The sequence below is a fragment of the Mixophyes fleayi genome, chromosome 10 (genome assembly GCF_038048845.1).
Source record: "Mixophyes fleayi isolate aMixFle1 chromosome 10, aMixFle1.hap1, whole genome shotgun sequence".
Classification (NCBI taxonomy): Eukaryota; Metazoa; Chordata; class Amphibia; order Anura; family Limnodynastidae; genus Mixophyes; species Mixophyes fleayi.
In genome coordinates this window covers 56,685,465-56,699,565 of record NC_134411.1, presented here as the reverse complement: position 1 = coordinate 56,699,565, position 14,101 = coordinate 56,685,465, and the positions used below count along the sequence as shown (strand labels likewise).

At 39.5% G+C, this 14,101-nt stretch overlaps 1 protein-coding gene and 1 long non-coding RNA gene across 3 annotated transcripts in view; one reads left to right on the top strand and one right to left on the bottom strand.

Moving 5' to 3' along the window:
- Positions 1-2,603, top strand: part of LOC142104239 (uncharacterized) — an 82,239-nt gene extending 79,636 nt beyond the window's left edge. The window contains exon 3 of the long non-coding RNA XR_012679539.1: positions 1,886-2,603. This is a non-coding gene — a long non-coding RNA (uncharacterized LOC142104239). The remainder of the gene's footprint in view (positions 1-1,885) is intronic.
- Positions 1-14,101, bottom strand: part of RIPOR1 (RHO family interacting cell polarization regulator 1) — a 280,592-nt gene that overhangs the window by 40,425 nt on the left and 226,066 nt on the right. For both annotated transcript variants that reach the window (XM_075188806.1, XM_075188805.1), the window contains exons 19-21: positions 13,131-13,327; positions 7,897-7,980; positions 4,852-4,942 (exon numbers count right to left, since the gene is read on the bottom strand). In XM_075188806.1, the coding sequence (XP_075044907.1) occupies positions 4,852-4,942; positions 7,897-7,980; positions 13,131-13,327 (372 nt within the window). The remainder of the gene's footprint in view (positions 1-4,851; positions 4,943-7,896; positions 7,981-13,130; positions 13,328-14,101) is intronic.

Sequence of the window (14,101 nt, the reverse complement as noted above, 5' to 3'; positions counted from 1 at the left end):
TGTCACCATCCTCTGCTCTCTGTCCCCCCTTCTCTGCCCCGCTGTCACCATCCTCTGCTCTCTGTCCCCCCTTCTCTGCCCCGCTGTCCCCCCTTCTCTGCTCTCTGTTCCCCCTTCTCTGCCCCGTTGTCCCCATCATCTGCTCTCTGTTCCCCCTTCTCTGCCCCGCGCCAGCCATAAAAAACAGAAAGAACAAAGAAACTTACCAATCCGTCGGGCGCCGGGAACCAGCAGCCTCCTCTCTCCCGCAGCAGCTTATTACTGACGTCGATATTCAGTGACAGCTGCGGAAGAGAGGAGGCTGCTGGGTCCCGGCGCCCGACGGATTGGTAAGTTTCTGTGTTCTATCTTTTTTTTATGTCTGGCCTGCGGCACCCCAGTGACAGCGCCGCAGCGCACAGTTTGGGAACCGCCGAACTAGAGACATGCCTTTCAAACAAGCATTCTGTCCAAGAATGTACAGGAGATGTTAATCACAATGTTTGACAGCTAAAGTTGTTAGTTTTATATTTTAAAGTAGAAAGACGTCTACGTTTCAATCTTTGATATCATTTTGTATGTGTAGTTACTTCAATAACATGGGTCTAATACTTTTTTATTTCCAAGCAAATAAAATAATTTTAAAATAAATAAATTTGTACTGATTAAAAGTTTAATTAAAAAGGCACTTTAAGCACAGACAGTGTGCTTTCTTCCTCACAATGAGGTTACACTGCATATTGACAGCTATTAGGGTTACTTTGCAACCCTTTTGTCACGAACGCCCAGCCTGTCCCAGATACAGCAATCTGAACAGCTGGCTGTGACTGGTGTTACCTTAGTTAATTAACAATGAATACACTTTTTCTGCCACCACAAAGGATTTATTATGGTGTCCTTACGTTCACCAGAACCACTTATTAATGTTTCACACTTAAATCACATACACATGTATCATGAGCCTCCCTGGGCGTCGTAAGTTCACAAAGAATCACAGAGAAATACGCTAGATTAAATGTTTACTCTGAAAAATATTTCCAAGGTTTATATACAAAAAGGTAATAAACAGACATACAATGGGTTTTGCACAAAAGAGTTTCACAAAATAAAATAGGAAATAAAACCAAAGTCCTTCCTTACAAGTTCAGGATTTGGCGTGTGAGGAATACACATTGAGGAGAATGGCACATTCCAGCCTTGACAGGCTCCCTCAAAGAAATGAACAATTTGATGTCTAAGAGCAGAAGATTTTAAACCCTTTTTTCCTCATAACTCTCACCCCCTACATTTGGAGTTTAGCTGTCAATAAAGACAAATTGATCTCCCAAATGTTACAGGGCTTCAAAGTGAACTAGGGATGTCTGGAGATGGAATGTTCACCAGACCTCGAGTTCTCCCCTCTGCTCCTTCATGCTGGGCTAGATGGTTTACAACTTTGGGTTCAAACTCCCCCAAGACCCTTATCTATCCCAGGCCTGGCTAGTTTCAAAAGATTACTGGTACTTGCATAAGTTCACATTTATGTCATCTAGCAAAGCACACTTTGAGATTCTATTACAAGGTTACATACAATATACATTGGGATACATGAATTTAACTGAAAATAGCAATCAGTCATTAGATATACTACATAATCGCCACACCTTTTGTCTATTGCAACCTACAGTTTCTTTCATTAATCCTGTCCACCTGATTGCAATCAGACTTGTGTATCCTTGTGAACTTTCTACACAATACAGTAGTACTCAAACTTCTCCCTGATTTTCATCTCTAAGTTTCTACCTATGTTTGTCCCTTTGTCTGTCAAGAATGAAGAACAATTGCATCATTTAGAGGTCAACAAGAAAAAAAATATGAAAAAAAAAAAAATTCAAGATAGCCACAAGTATCTTCATTTATTTCACAGGACCATGGATGGGGTGAAAAGTCTCTAAGGCCTAAGACTTCAAGATGGCCCAAACCAGAATCACTGCTGCACACACGTTTTTGGTTATCTAGAAAATTAACTTAAGGATTTGAATTCTAGGCAGCAATGAAGTGGCATTTGGTCTGTACGCTGTTACTCTATAAACCTCTTGAAATGTGCTACTGGAAGACTCAGAGGAACATTTGCTCACCTCTCAGTTTTAAGCATATACATTTTTCTCCTTACTAAAGATTATTATCCCAAATTCCCTCTCCAGGCTTCTCAGAAAGATGATCTCACTCTGAGTGCTGTCTTAGAAGACATGAAGGAAATTGATTAAGAATGTTAGATGTTTGCCAACCTGTAAAATCAGTGTTATTTGTGGTGTGTTTACCATGATTTAGTATAACTTGTGCCTTCCCATACCTTGACATGCGCGACAATGAATTCATATTTGCTACATAAATAAGTACAGGCAATTATCTTATCAGCAGCCATTTCAAAACGTTGATATTCTAATAATCCTCTACAAAAGAAGGCCTTTTTGGGTAAAGCCGTTTACATGGCAGCCCTCGAATTTACTGAACCCCACCCACAAGGCTTTTAGACAAAGTTCAGAGTTATGCTGACAGAGAACACCACCACCTACTGTATAGATAACTCCGACTTTAGCCTAGCTTGGCTTTGTTGTTCCAGCCAGCATGTGGAGGGGGGTGGAGGGGGGGGGGGGTGTGGGTCGGATGAATGTACTTAAAATTAAAAAAACAAAAAAAACAAAACAACAAGATCCCATTTAAGTTTATAAATTTACTACATACCACCGCTCTCTGCCTGTGTCAAAGTTACTACACCAGGGGCTAGATTTACTAAGCTGCGGGTTTGAAAAAGTAGGGATGTTGCCTATAGCAACCAATCAGATTCTAGCTGTCATTTTGTAGAAAGTACTAAATAAATGAAAGCTAGAATCTGATTGGTTGCTATAGGCAACATCCCCACTTTTTCAAACCCGCAGCTTAGTAAATCTAGCCCCAGATCTCACCGCAAGGTGGTGTCGATTTGGCTGCCTGTACTAACCAAGCCCTTGTAGTGGGCGGAGCACTACAGGAGTAGCTCAGAAGGCAGAATAGTCAGACAAACAGAGTTCAGCAGGATGTAGGCAACACAAAACAGAATCAACTTGCATGGGAATAGTCAGGAAAAAGTCAAAGATCAAAAACAATCTGTCAGTGCAGTATTGCAGTATATAGTCTGTTTCCAAGTCTCACGGAACCAGGAACAAGCCAGGTCAATAATCAGGAGTCAAGTAGTAATCAGGATAACTTGCTCAGGAGCTCAGAACAGCAAAGCTAATACTCTTGCAGTAAATGACAGGCAGAGAAGATTTGAATGTGAGTTCAACTTCTCACCTCTGTTATGTCATTGATCACCTGATTGAATCTCAGTGAACTTGCATCAGCTATGCTTGCCATGTTGTGAAATGAAAGATAGTCATGCATGTAAAAACACTATACTTGACACATCAATTGCCTAAAATTCGCAAGAGTGTAACAGACCCTCCCCTGTGAGACCTCATTGATTAAATTCCTCACATCCCCATCTTTACAAGTATCTTTAATTTTTACAACCATAGTATACTCATTACCATCCTTAACTAAAGATTACACGTCTATTATTAGAGACCTTGAATGTATATGGTGGGAATCACACTATTTTCTGGTAACGTGTGACATAAAATCTTTATATTGGGTCATTGTCCTGTGCAATGGCATTGATGCTATTCTTTGATATGTATATGTATTTGAATGGACAACATTTTTCTTTTATTTGCACTACTTGCACATTGGTCTTATTTGTTCTTGGCTGCCGTCTCAAAATGATTTTGTACACTTGTACACATTTCATTAATTTAAAGAAATGCGCCTTTTTCTCTTTCAAGATTTTCTAGTTTGTTTTTGGGAGTTGACCCCTCCCTACAGGTGCTGCAGGCTCTATAAGATAGGGAAGGTTTTAAATGGAACACCCTGAATACAAATTTGTATCACTAGCTTAGGGACTCACCTACAGGAGATGCCTTGACGCTGGCAGGTGAGCTTAACCCCAATATACTGTGCACAAAATTCTCCTTTATATATATACTGACACAGTGATTTTTATATTTTGTTTGTTTCTGAGCGCCGGACAACATTTTTCTTTCATTTATAGGAAGCCTTTTAATTTGGTTTAGTGGTATTTTAAATGTTTTGTATGTCCTTGTGATTAGATAGTTAATAAATAATTCAGCACAATTTATTATGGAACATAATATTTTGTGTAACCAATATACAACAATGTTTTTCAGTGCATATTTTCTTAAGCTTAACACTGAGTAGTTATATAAAATTAGGGTTTTATTCTTAGCATCAATGGTATGGAGGTTATTCAAGCGAATTGTGATCATACATCTCACCTCGCAATACAAAAATAATCAGATCTGTTAAAGGATTTAGTTTTGCACACTAACATCAGCAAGCTACAGAGATATTGGAAATTATTAATGAAAACTATTCCAAAGGTAAATGAAGAAAATGTCCTGGAACCCATAGCAACCAAATTCTCTGAGTTGAAATCGAAAATTGACAATTTGATTGGTTGCTATGCTATACCACAAATGCAATTTTCATTAATAATTGCAACTTTGTATTTTTATAATCCTAGATAAATCACATTGGAATTGTTCCACCATATGCGGCTTTGCACTAATTTATTTACAAATATAACATAAAGCATTTTCACATAAAGAATAAAGACATATGGAAGGGCATGCAGATGTAACCTCCATTATATACCCAGTTAAACATACAATTACAAGCCTTGCCTACTTAGTTACCTCAAAAGTGACTTGACATACCATTTTTTACATGAAGCAACAATCACACTATTTTATTGTTCGTATATACATTGTTCGTATATACATTTGATACACTTACCAAATAGCATCAAACTATGTTTGGCAGCCTCTTTAACTTCATCTTTGTCTGTTTGGCACAGGTAAACTAGTTGGTCTATGCTTTCTTTGGCCTGTGGGTGTACAGAAGCAAACAATGTAGTACATGAAGTTTGGATTAAAAGACACGGATTAGTACCTCATCAGGAAACTATGTAAGTTTTCCAAGCCATGACATGCTTTTTACACTTTGGGGCACCTCCAATTAACCACAAAGTGCTTTGGGAACCTGCTCCTGTGCACAATTGCGATTAACACTGTACGGATATCTTCTCTTTTGAGGTGCAATCAAAAGCTAAGATTTCAGGCAGGTCATCGTCACAGAGCCTGATCAACTTTGGAGGCTCCATATGCACTTTTCATGTAATTGAATCTTCCTCTTTGTATTTATTGCACTCTTTGTAAGTGAGTAACAATGGTCCCCCTGTGCCCACTGCTTATTTTTGTGCTCTTTGTCTTATCACTTGCTGCCAGTGTCATATTCCATCAAGCTTTATCTGCATAGTCTAGATCAGGGGTCCTCAAACTTTTTAAACAGGGGGCCAGTTCACTGTCCCTCAGACCGTTGGAGGGCCGGACTATAGTAAAAAAAACTAGCAATGATACCGCACTTTAAAAATAAAATTTATAATGCACATTAAAACTAGCAATGATACCGCAAATTAAAATACCTTTGATAATGCATCATTGGGCATGGCCAGGCCACCCTCCTACAGACAAAAAAACTGCATTGTTGTGTACACCATTGAACGGTTACCAAAAATTGGGATTATCCCACTAGAATCACAACATTTCACAGACTTTGCTGCTCTCTCCTACCTGTTCTTCTCACTTTCACCACCTGTGCTGCAGGTTTCTTTAGTTTCGGCTTGTCTGGATCCTGGAATGTCAGGGGCCCTATTTGGAAAAAAAAATGGTTACATTTAGAAAATTACAGCCACCCCCGGCGTCAAATCAGTACCACCCATGATTAATAATTAGGCCTTCCTCCAGCCCCAACATTAAAATAATAGTATTCACATTTAAGAAATAAACCTATTTCCCTCCCTACAAACAGATCCAGCAATAAATTAATAGTAGTTACATTTCAGAAATATACCTATTTCCCGCAACCGTCACTGCTATTAAATAATTCATAGGCACATTTAATAAAGATACCTCATTCTCCCCAAACCACCCCATCTTAAATTAATTAATTGTCCCCACTATTGTCTCTCTCTCCCCCCTTTTTCCTCATGCTGTTTCTCTCACTCTTTTTTTCCCATGCTGTGCCTCTCCCCCTTTTTCCTTACTGTGCCTCTCTTCTCCCCTTTTTCCTCCATAGTGTGCCTCTCTTCTCCCCCTTTTTCCTCCATAGTCTGCCTTTCTTCTCCCCCTTTTTCCTCCATAGTCTGCCTTTCTTCTCCCCCTTTTTCCTCCATAGTATGCCTTTCTTCTCCCCCTTTTTCCTCCATAGTGTGCCTTTCTTCTCCCCCTTTTTCCTCCATAGTGTGCCTTTCTTCTCCCCCTTTTTCCTCCATAGTGTGCCTTTCTTCTCCCCCTTTTTCCTCCATAGTCTGCCTTTCTTCTCCCCCTTTTTCCTCCATAGTCTGCCTTTCTTCTCCCCCTTTTTCCTCCATAGTATGCCTTTCTTCTCCCCCTTTTTCCTCCATAGTGTGCCTTTCTTCTCCCCCTTTTTCCTCCATAGTGTGCCTTTCTTCTCCCCCTTTTTCCTCCATAGTGTGCCTTTCTTCTCCCTCTTTTTCCTCCATACTGTGCCTCTTTTCTCCCCCTTTTTCCTCCATACTGTGCCTCTTTTCTCCCCCTTTTTCCTCCATACTGTGCCTCTTTTCTCCCCCTTTTTCCTCCATACTGTGCCTCTTCTACCCCTTTTTCCTCCATACTGTGCCTCTTCTACCCCTTTTTCCTCCATACTGTGCCTTCTGCCCCTTTTTCCTCCATACTGTGCCTTCTACCCCTTTTTCCTCCATACTGTGCCTTCTACCCCTTTTCCTCCATACTGTGCCTTCTAACCCTTTTCCTCCATACTGTGCCTCTTCTACCCCTTTTCCTCCATACTGTGCCTCTTCTACCCCTTTTCCTCCATACTGTGCCTCTTCTGCCCCTTTTTTCTCCATACTGTGCCTCTTCTGCCCCTTTTTTCTCCATACTGTGCCTCTTCTGCCCCTTTTTTCTCCATACTGTGCCTCTTCTACCCCTTTTTCCTCCATACTGTGCCTCTTCTACCCCTTTTCCTTTATACTGTGCCTCTTCTACCCCTTTTCCTCCATACTGTGCCTCTTCTACCCATTTTCCTCCATACTGTGCCTTCTACCCCTTTTCCTCCATACTGTGCCTTCTACCCCTTTTCCTCCATACTGTGCCTTCTACCCCTTTTCCTCCATACTGTGCCTTCTAACCCTTTTCCTCCATACTGTGCCTTCTAACCCTTTTCCTCCATACTGTGCCTTCTAACCCTTTTCCTCCATACTGTGCCTCTTCTACCCTTTTTCCTCCATACTGTGCCTCTTCTACCCTTTGTCCTCCATACTGTGCCTTTTTGCGTTATTCCCTTTTTTTTTTACTTACCTTTCTATTAGCTTTTCTTTTCTTCTCCTCTCTTCTGTCTTCTGTCTTCTTGCTTCCACTCCGCTCCTCACTGAATGACAGGCGTGACTTGATGACATCACGCCTGTCATTCAGTATCAACAGTGCAGAGAGGAAGGAGGAGGAGGGACGCCAGCGCCGCGGTGAGGTGAGTAGTGTATCTTTTTTTTTTTTTTTTTTTTTACTACCCGGCTCCCCCCACCAACGAAGGGAGCCCCGAAACCCCCCCTCCCCCACTGATGCCGCGGCGGGCCGGATAAATGGCCTCAGCGGGCCGCATGTGGCCCGTGGGCCGTAGTTTGAGGACCCCTGGTCTAGATAATAGTACAGCTGGCAGAAGCAAATATTGCGGCCTATACTCCTAAATTACATATTGGTCAACTATCTACTAAACTGGAGATTGTGGGTTAATATTAAATTGTTCATTTAGGCTACTGCTTACCTTTAAACACCCAAGTGCTGCACAACCTGCAACTCGCGTATGTATATCTTCATCTTCCAGCTGCCCCAAGAAACACACAAGAGCCTATAAAAACACAATTGGAAATATTCCTAATCACATTGTATCCAGTACCTATAACTGCATTCAGTATTAGAACTCATTCACCTTTAACACTCACCCATTTAGCCATTATTTTTAACAAGAAAAATAAAAGGTTGGTAAAGTTAAAATAAATAATAATGGGATTGGTTTTCTATGTATGTGGCCTGTTTGCCTATATGGTAAATACAACTCTGCTGATGGCAACTACTCTAGTAACAGCAAAGTCAATAATATATAGAGATGGGTTCCCTGAGATCCGAATTCATCCGAATTTAGCCTATCCGAGTACAGAGCCGAGTACGCTCGGTACTCTCCTGCCCGTTCAGATTCGAAATCGAGGCAAAACGTCATTGTGACGTATTCGTATTCCTGAGCTTGGTTCTTGCGAGATTTAAAAAGCATAAATACCAGCCTCCACAGCAATCCATCGCTATTTGACAGAGGGAGAAAGCAGGGTAAGGTCACACTGGCTATATCAGCGCAGGGACAGAGCAGTAATTGGATACATTATTGTTTGTATGCAATACCATCGTAATTTTAATACCAGTTGTTACAGCAGTAAGAGGAGGATAGAGGAGGGCTTTTTTGTGCAGTTTCTGGCACTCCAAGTGCTTTTGGGGTGTCCCCCATTCTTTTGCATTAATTTTTCTGGCTGTCAAAAGTCATATTTGTCAGTAGTATCTAAAACAATTTGTAGCACTACAAGTGCTTTGGGCTCATAATGGATTCAAAGTAGTCCACATATGAGCAGAATCAGCAACCAGGTTCTATCACCAGTCCTGATGGTAGTGTTCCCAGTACTTCATCTGGGAAAGGCGATGTCAAACTACACAGTCTTTTAAAATCAGTCAAAAAAAACAAACACACACCCCAAAAAAATTTACCGTGTTGAAGCGAAAAAGAAGTGTAACTGAGGAAAAGTTAAGTGCCGATTAAAAAAAAATTGCCAACATGCCATTCTACACACGCAGTGGCAAAGAGAGAATGAGGCCTCACCTTTCTCTATTAGTGGCAAATCAAAAAATGTTACCAAGCCTACAAGTGGTGCACAACTATTGTTACGCGTCAATGCTGAGCTGCAAGATAACAGTAAGGCATTAGAGGATAATGTTTGCTCTGAATCACAAATGACACCAATCCCTGTGGAGAGTCCATCCAACAGTGGGATGTCTAATCGTGAGCATTCTGTTAGTGTACCCATAAAGAAGGACCCTTTCAGCAGTTCTGCTGATGTGTGCCTGAACAGCCCGAGTGATACACAAGTTGAGGATGCCACTTTGGAAATAGAAGAGGATGAGAGGGAGATTTGTGTAGGCGATGAGGGCACTAATGATGATGTTGATGATTATGATGCAGACAGATACCAAATTGCCTTTCTCAATTTCTATTCTAGATTATATAAACGGCTGAATAGTTTTCTATTTTACTCCTAGTGGAGAGGGGGTCTGATGCAGACAGATACCAAACTACCTTGGTCAATTTATTTTTACATTCTAATTCTACAGTCTATGCAGGCTGCTTTTTTTCTATTCAACTACAAGTGGAGGGCGGGGGGGAGGGGCATAGATAGCCACCAATCTACCTTGGTCCATTTATTTTTACGTTCTAATTCTACAGTCTATGCAGGCTGCTTTTTTTCTATTCAACTACAAGTGGAGGGCGGGGGGCATAGATAGCCACCAAACTACCTTGGTCCATTAATTATTACTTTCTAATTCTACAGTCTATGCAGGCTGCTTTTTTTCTATTCAACAACAAGTGGAGGGTGTAATATACACCCAAAGATGATGGCTACATTGCCAATAATCAAAGATGGAGGAGGTAGACAACCAGGTTTGTCTGTATAATTTGCAGGCAAGCATTCGAATTAAGGACGGCCTACCAGGGATTAGACTGTTTTTTTCATAATTTATTAGCTTTAGAATTACCTCACTTATCCAAGAAACTGGTGAAGCACTAAATTAGGTTATTTTAGACCAAAAAATTGTATTTTTTACAAAAATGGCAAAACAAAACCAAACAAAACCAAAACCAAAACACGCAATGACGGTTTTGCAAAACCAAAACACGACGGTAATCCAGATCCAAAACCAAAACACGGGGTCAGTGAGCATCTCTAATAATATACAAGTTTAGTTCACATCTCTGATCACTGCCAACTTCTTTATATAGAATGCAATGTTTGCCGTCAACATGCCAATATTGACAATGATAGAACACCGAATAGAAGTTTGCTGAAGTGGAAAGAATCATTGTGTTCTATGCACAATAGCAATAAGTAAACGCACACCATCATTGAAAAGAGGTCAGGATTTAGAGGCACCGAGGAGTTCCATAACCACTGTCGAAGTCGTATAATTGGATGAACGAAAGTATATTGGTTAATATTGTTTTATTGTGCGATTGCACTCAGTATGCTACTACACGTGGCATACTGCGATCGCACGGTAAAATACGCACGCACACACTCGCATTACAACATTTAGTTATTTATATAATTCATATTGGTTCCGTTATACAGTGATTTATAAGCAGATAGTATTTAGTTTATTATTAGTTTATATATTATGATTATATGTACACTTCAGTGTTATTTAAGGTTCAGGTTATAGGAAATGTGTCATGTCTGATATCATTTGAATCCTCTATTCATCAGCAGCTGTCCGGTTCATTCACCTAAGAGATCGCATATTGCATACTCTGACTATTTATTCCCTAACATCAATAACTAGAGTAATACCAAACTGTAAAATGCTAATGGACTAGTTGTATCTGGTTTCTGGGTGGGAGAATCATCTGGAATGTTGACCCTCAGCCTTTGAGGGGGTTGTTTGAACTAGCCTATGACCTGTGTACATTGGACCCACCTGAAGTCTGGACCTATAGAAGCAAGCCACGTCATCTGCATTGTTCTCTCTGTAACACTGAATGTATATAAATCATAGCTGTGCTCCCACTAGCTCCAGTCATTCTCTGACCACAGTATTCTAGAGTGAACTACTGTTTACTGGTACCCGTGGGAGTGCAGCGAGCGCATGCAAACACAGCGGTATGTATGTATCTTTTGGTATTGGCTGTGCTGTACTGTACTGTATTATAATCATGTATTGAACTGTTAACTTTTTACATCTGCTAAAATAAATTACTTTGCGCGTTGAAAACACAATACAATCGCTTGGGCAATGCTTATTTGAAAACGATAGAATTACTTTAATACCACATAAGAGACAGGCCGAGTGCATTTGTACAGGTTGCAGAAGTTTGTATTATTAATTATAAAACATGAGTACTCATTTTGAATTAAATAAAGTCTTATTTTTTCTTTTAATGTTTAAAGGTGCAAAATAGAGCAATGTGACTAATTTGCAAGTATAGCCCCTATCCTATGTCGAAGTCGTATAAATGGATGAACGAAAAGTATATTGGTTAATATTGTTTTATCGTGTGATTGCACTCAGCATGGCACGCTACACGGGGCATGGCGCTATCACGCGGTAAAATATGCACACACTCGCACTACAACATTTGGTTATTTATATATTTCATATTTATTAAAGATTCCAATCCACATTCATTTATTAGTAAAATGTATTAGATTGTATATTTATTTATATATAATACTGTAGTAAAGGTTTTTATGGTTCAAGTGTTTTAAAAGATAAAGAGTTTGGTCTCATATTAAAGCTTATTTCACCAGCATTAACCCGGTGTGGACGGAATAGCGATCGCAAGATACAAGTAATATGAAATTAATGCTCTTAAATACCTTTATGTGGGTCAGTTTGAACTGGTCATTCAGAGTCAAATCATGGGAACAATAGGGTGAGGGATGTTCCCCTCATCCGCTGTAAGGATCAAATGAACTGACCTATAACTTGCAAGGAACTGGAATGCCATTAACCCCCGGACCAATGAAGACCTTACTAAGTGTTAGCTGGACAAGTATATACAAGCATGTTGGCTTTTGTTAGCTCTCTCTCTGAAAGTGGCTACATGTGAGCATGGCTGTGTTCCATTGTCTTTGGGGGAGCTCTATAAGGAAAATGTAATGTATTTCTGATTTTATGTAACATATTTAATAGGTATCATGTATCGGCTATATTGTACTGTATTGTACTTATTTATTGAACTGCTAAACAAATTGCTTTTGCTAAATAAATTGCTTGTGCTTCGGAAACACAATATAATCGCTTGGGCAATGCTTATTTGAAAATGATAGAATTACTTTAATACCTATATAAAAGTGTTCTCTATATATATTCTCTTCTCGAGAGTATCCCTTACCTGCCATCATGAGTTCTGTGTCTATTGCCACCCTCTCTCTACATCATCACAAACCCTACATTATCATGTTTGAACTGAGCAGCACAAATAAGACCCAGAGGAGTGGAATGGCCGTAGGCAGAGGACTCACTATGGCTAGCCTAACAAAAGATATTAAAATCTTCAGGACCAGTAAGGACTGTATAAAATACGCTAGAGCGAATGCATAGATAAAACACTTACAGGTCAGAGGTTATATTTACAAAAGAGACATTATGGGCCTATTTTGCCTATTTATACCCTTAGAGAAAAAAAACCTCCATGGGAGTGTAGTTAGCCTCTAAATTGCGCTTATATTAAACAAAAAAATAAAGTAATCAAATCATAATTTAAGACCTTCATTGCAGTTTCTTATTAATATAATCAATACTTTTTGCAGGAATAACCTTTTTATTCTTAAATCAAAGTGAATTTTATTTTTTTCAGCATATTTAATTAAATCTATGGCCATTAGATAAGAAAAAACAGGGATAATCCCAACAAAGTTACACTTTCTATAATCTTTTGTAAAGTTTGAGGTGGAAATTACATAAGGCTAGGAGCAATGATATTGATTAGATAATAGATTAAAAAGACGATGAGGAATTCTATTTGGAGTCGGGATATTATTTTTATTTTAAACAATTTTAGATGAAGCTAACCAATACTTATAGGAGCTTGCTTCTCCACAGACCTCGCCTGCTTTTCTATGTTCCTTAAAAGAAATAAACATTACGCAAACATCACTAGAACCAATGAAAACCACTTCTGAGAATTATTACAAATGTGTAAGGCAACTAGATATAAAAGAATACCACATGTCTTCTTACCCTCTCCCTAAAATGCTGCTGTTCAGAGAAGGTTCTAAGGAATGAGGACACAGCTGTGATGACCCTGCTGTTTCCATTAGTGAGTAGAAGGCTTAATGTCTTGAACGCTTCCTTTTGCATGCAGCTCTCTGGTACTCGCTTTAAGGCTTTTAGAACTACATTCTGGTCATCTGAATTCAAGTTCTGTACAAACAGTACTAGAAAAAAAAAAAAAAAAAAAAAGTAGTTATTGGAGGAAACAGTCATATGAAAAACTATACCATGTAAAACACAAAAGCTACATGGGTCAGTAATGAAAGTGAATCTGCAAATCCTGTACAGGTTGGTGAAATGACTAAAATGTTTTCCATACTAGTCAGCATGTGGTAATTATGTTTAACTATTCCCTATCACAATGTAATTGTCAACTAAAACAATACAGTGTTTGCATCCCTCATCTCTGACACTGGACAAAAAAAAAGTCATAATATGATCAATGCATGGAGATAAAAAATCTGTAATAAATGTTAACATATTGTGACAAACCCTTTGCTGAAAGAAAACAGGTGAACATTTGTTGGAAAAAAAAAAAAAACATTCTGTAACAGCATCTCATTCAATTAAATGTTGTCTTATATCAGAAGTCCATTTAACTCTGTACTGTCACACGCCGATCCCATAGTTAGGTGCCGGCGCTGTGACTTTCCCTTTAAGAACCATGATTCTGCTTGCTTCTACCTCAGAGATATTACTTTCACAGGTGTTCCTGGCTACTGTGATCTGGACCTCCTCCTGAACCTCATTGGTCCTGGAGCACTATATTAACCTCCCAAGGTTATGGGCTCATTGCCTGTTCTTCGTGTTACTCTGATTGCATTTGGAGCTGGCTGTTCACCTGCAAGCTGGAACTCCTCTCCGCTATTCATCTGCACGCTGAACGAGTATCGTGAGTTGTTGCTAAACCTGTGCCTTATCTATTGGTTCAACTTTAC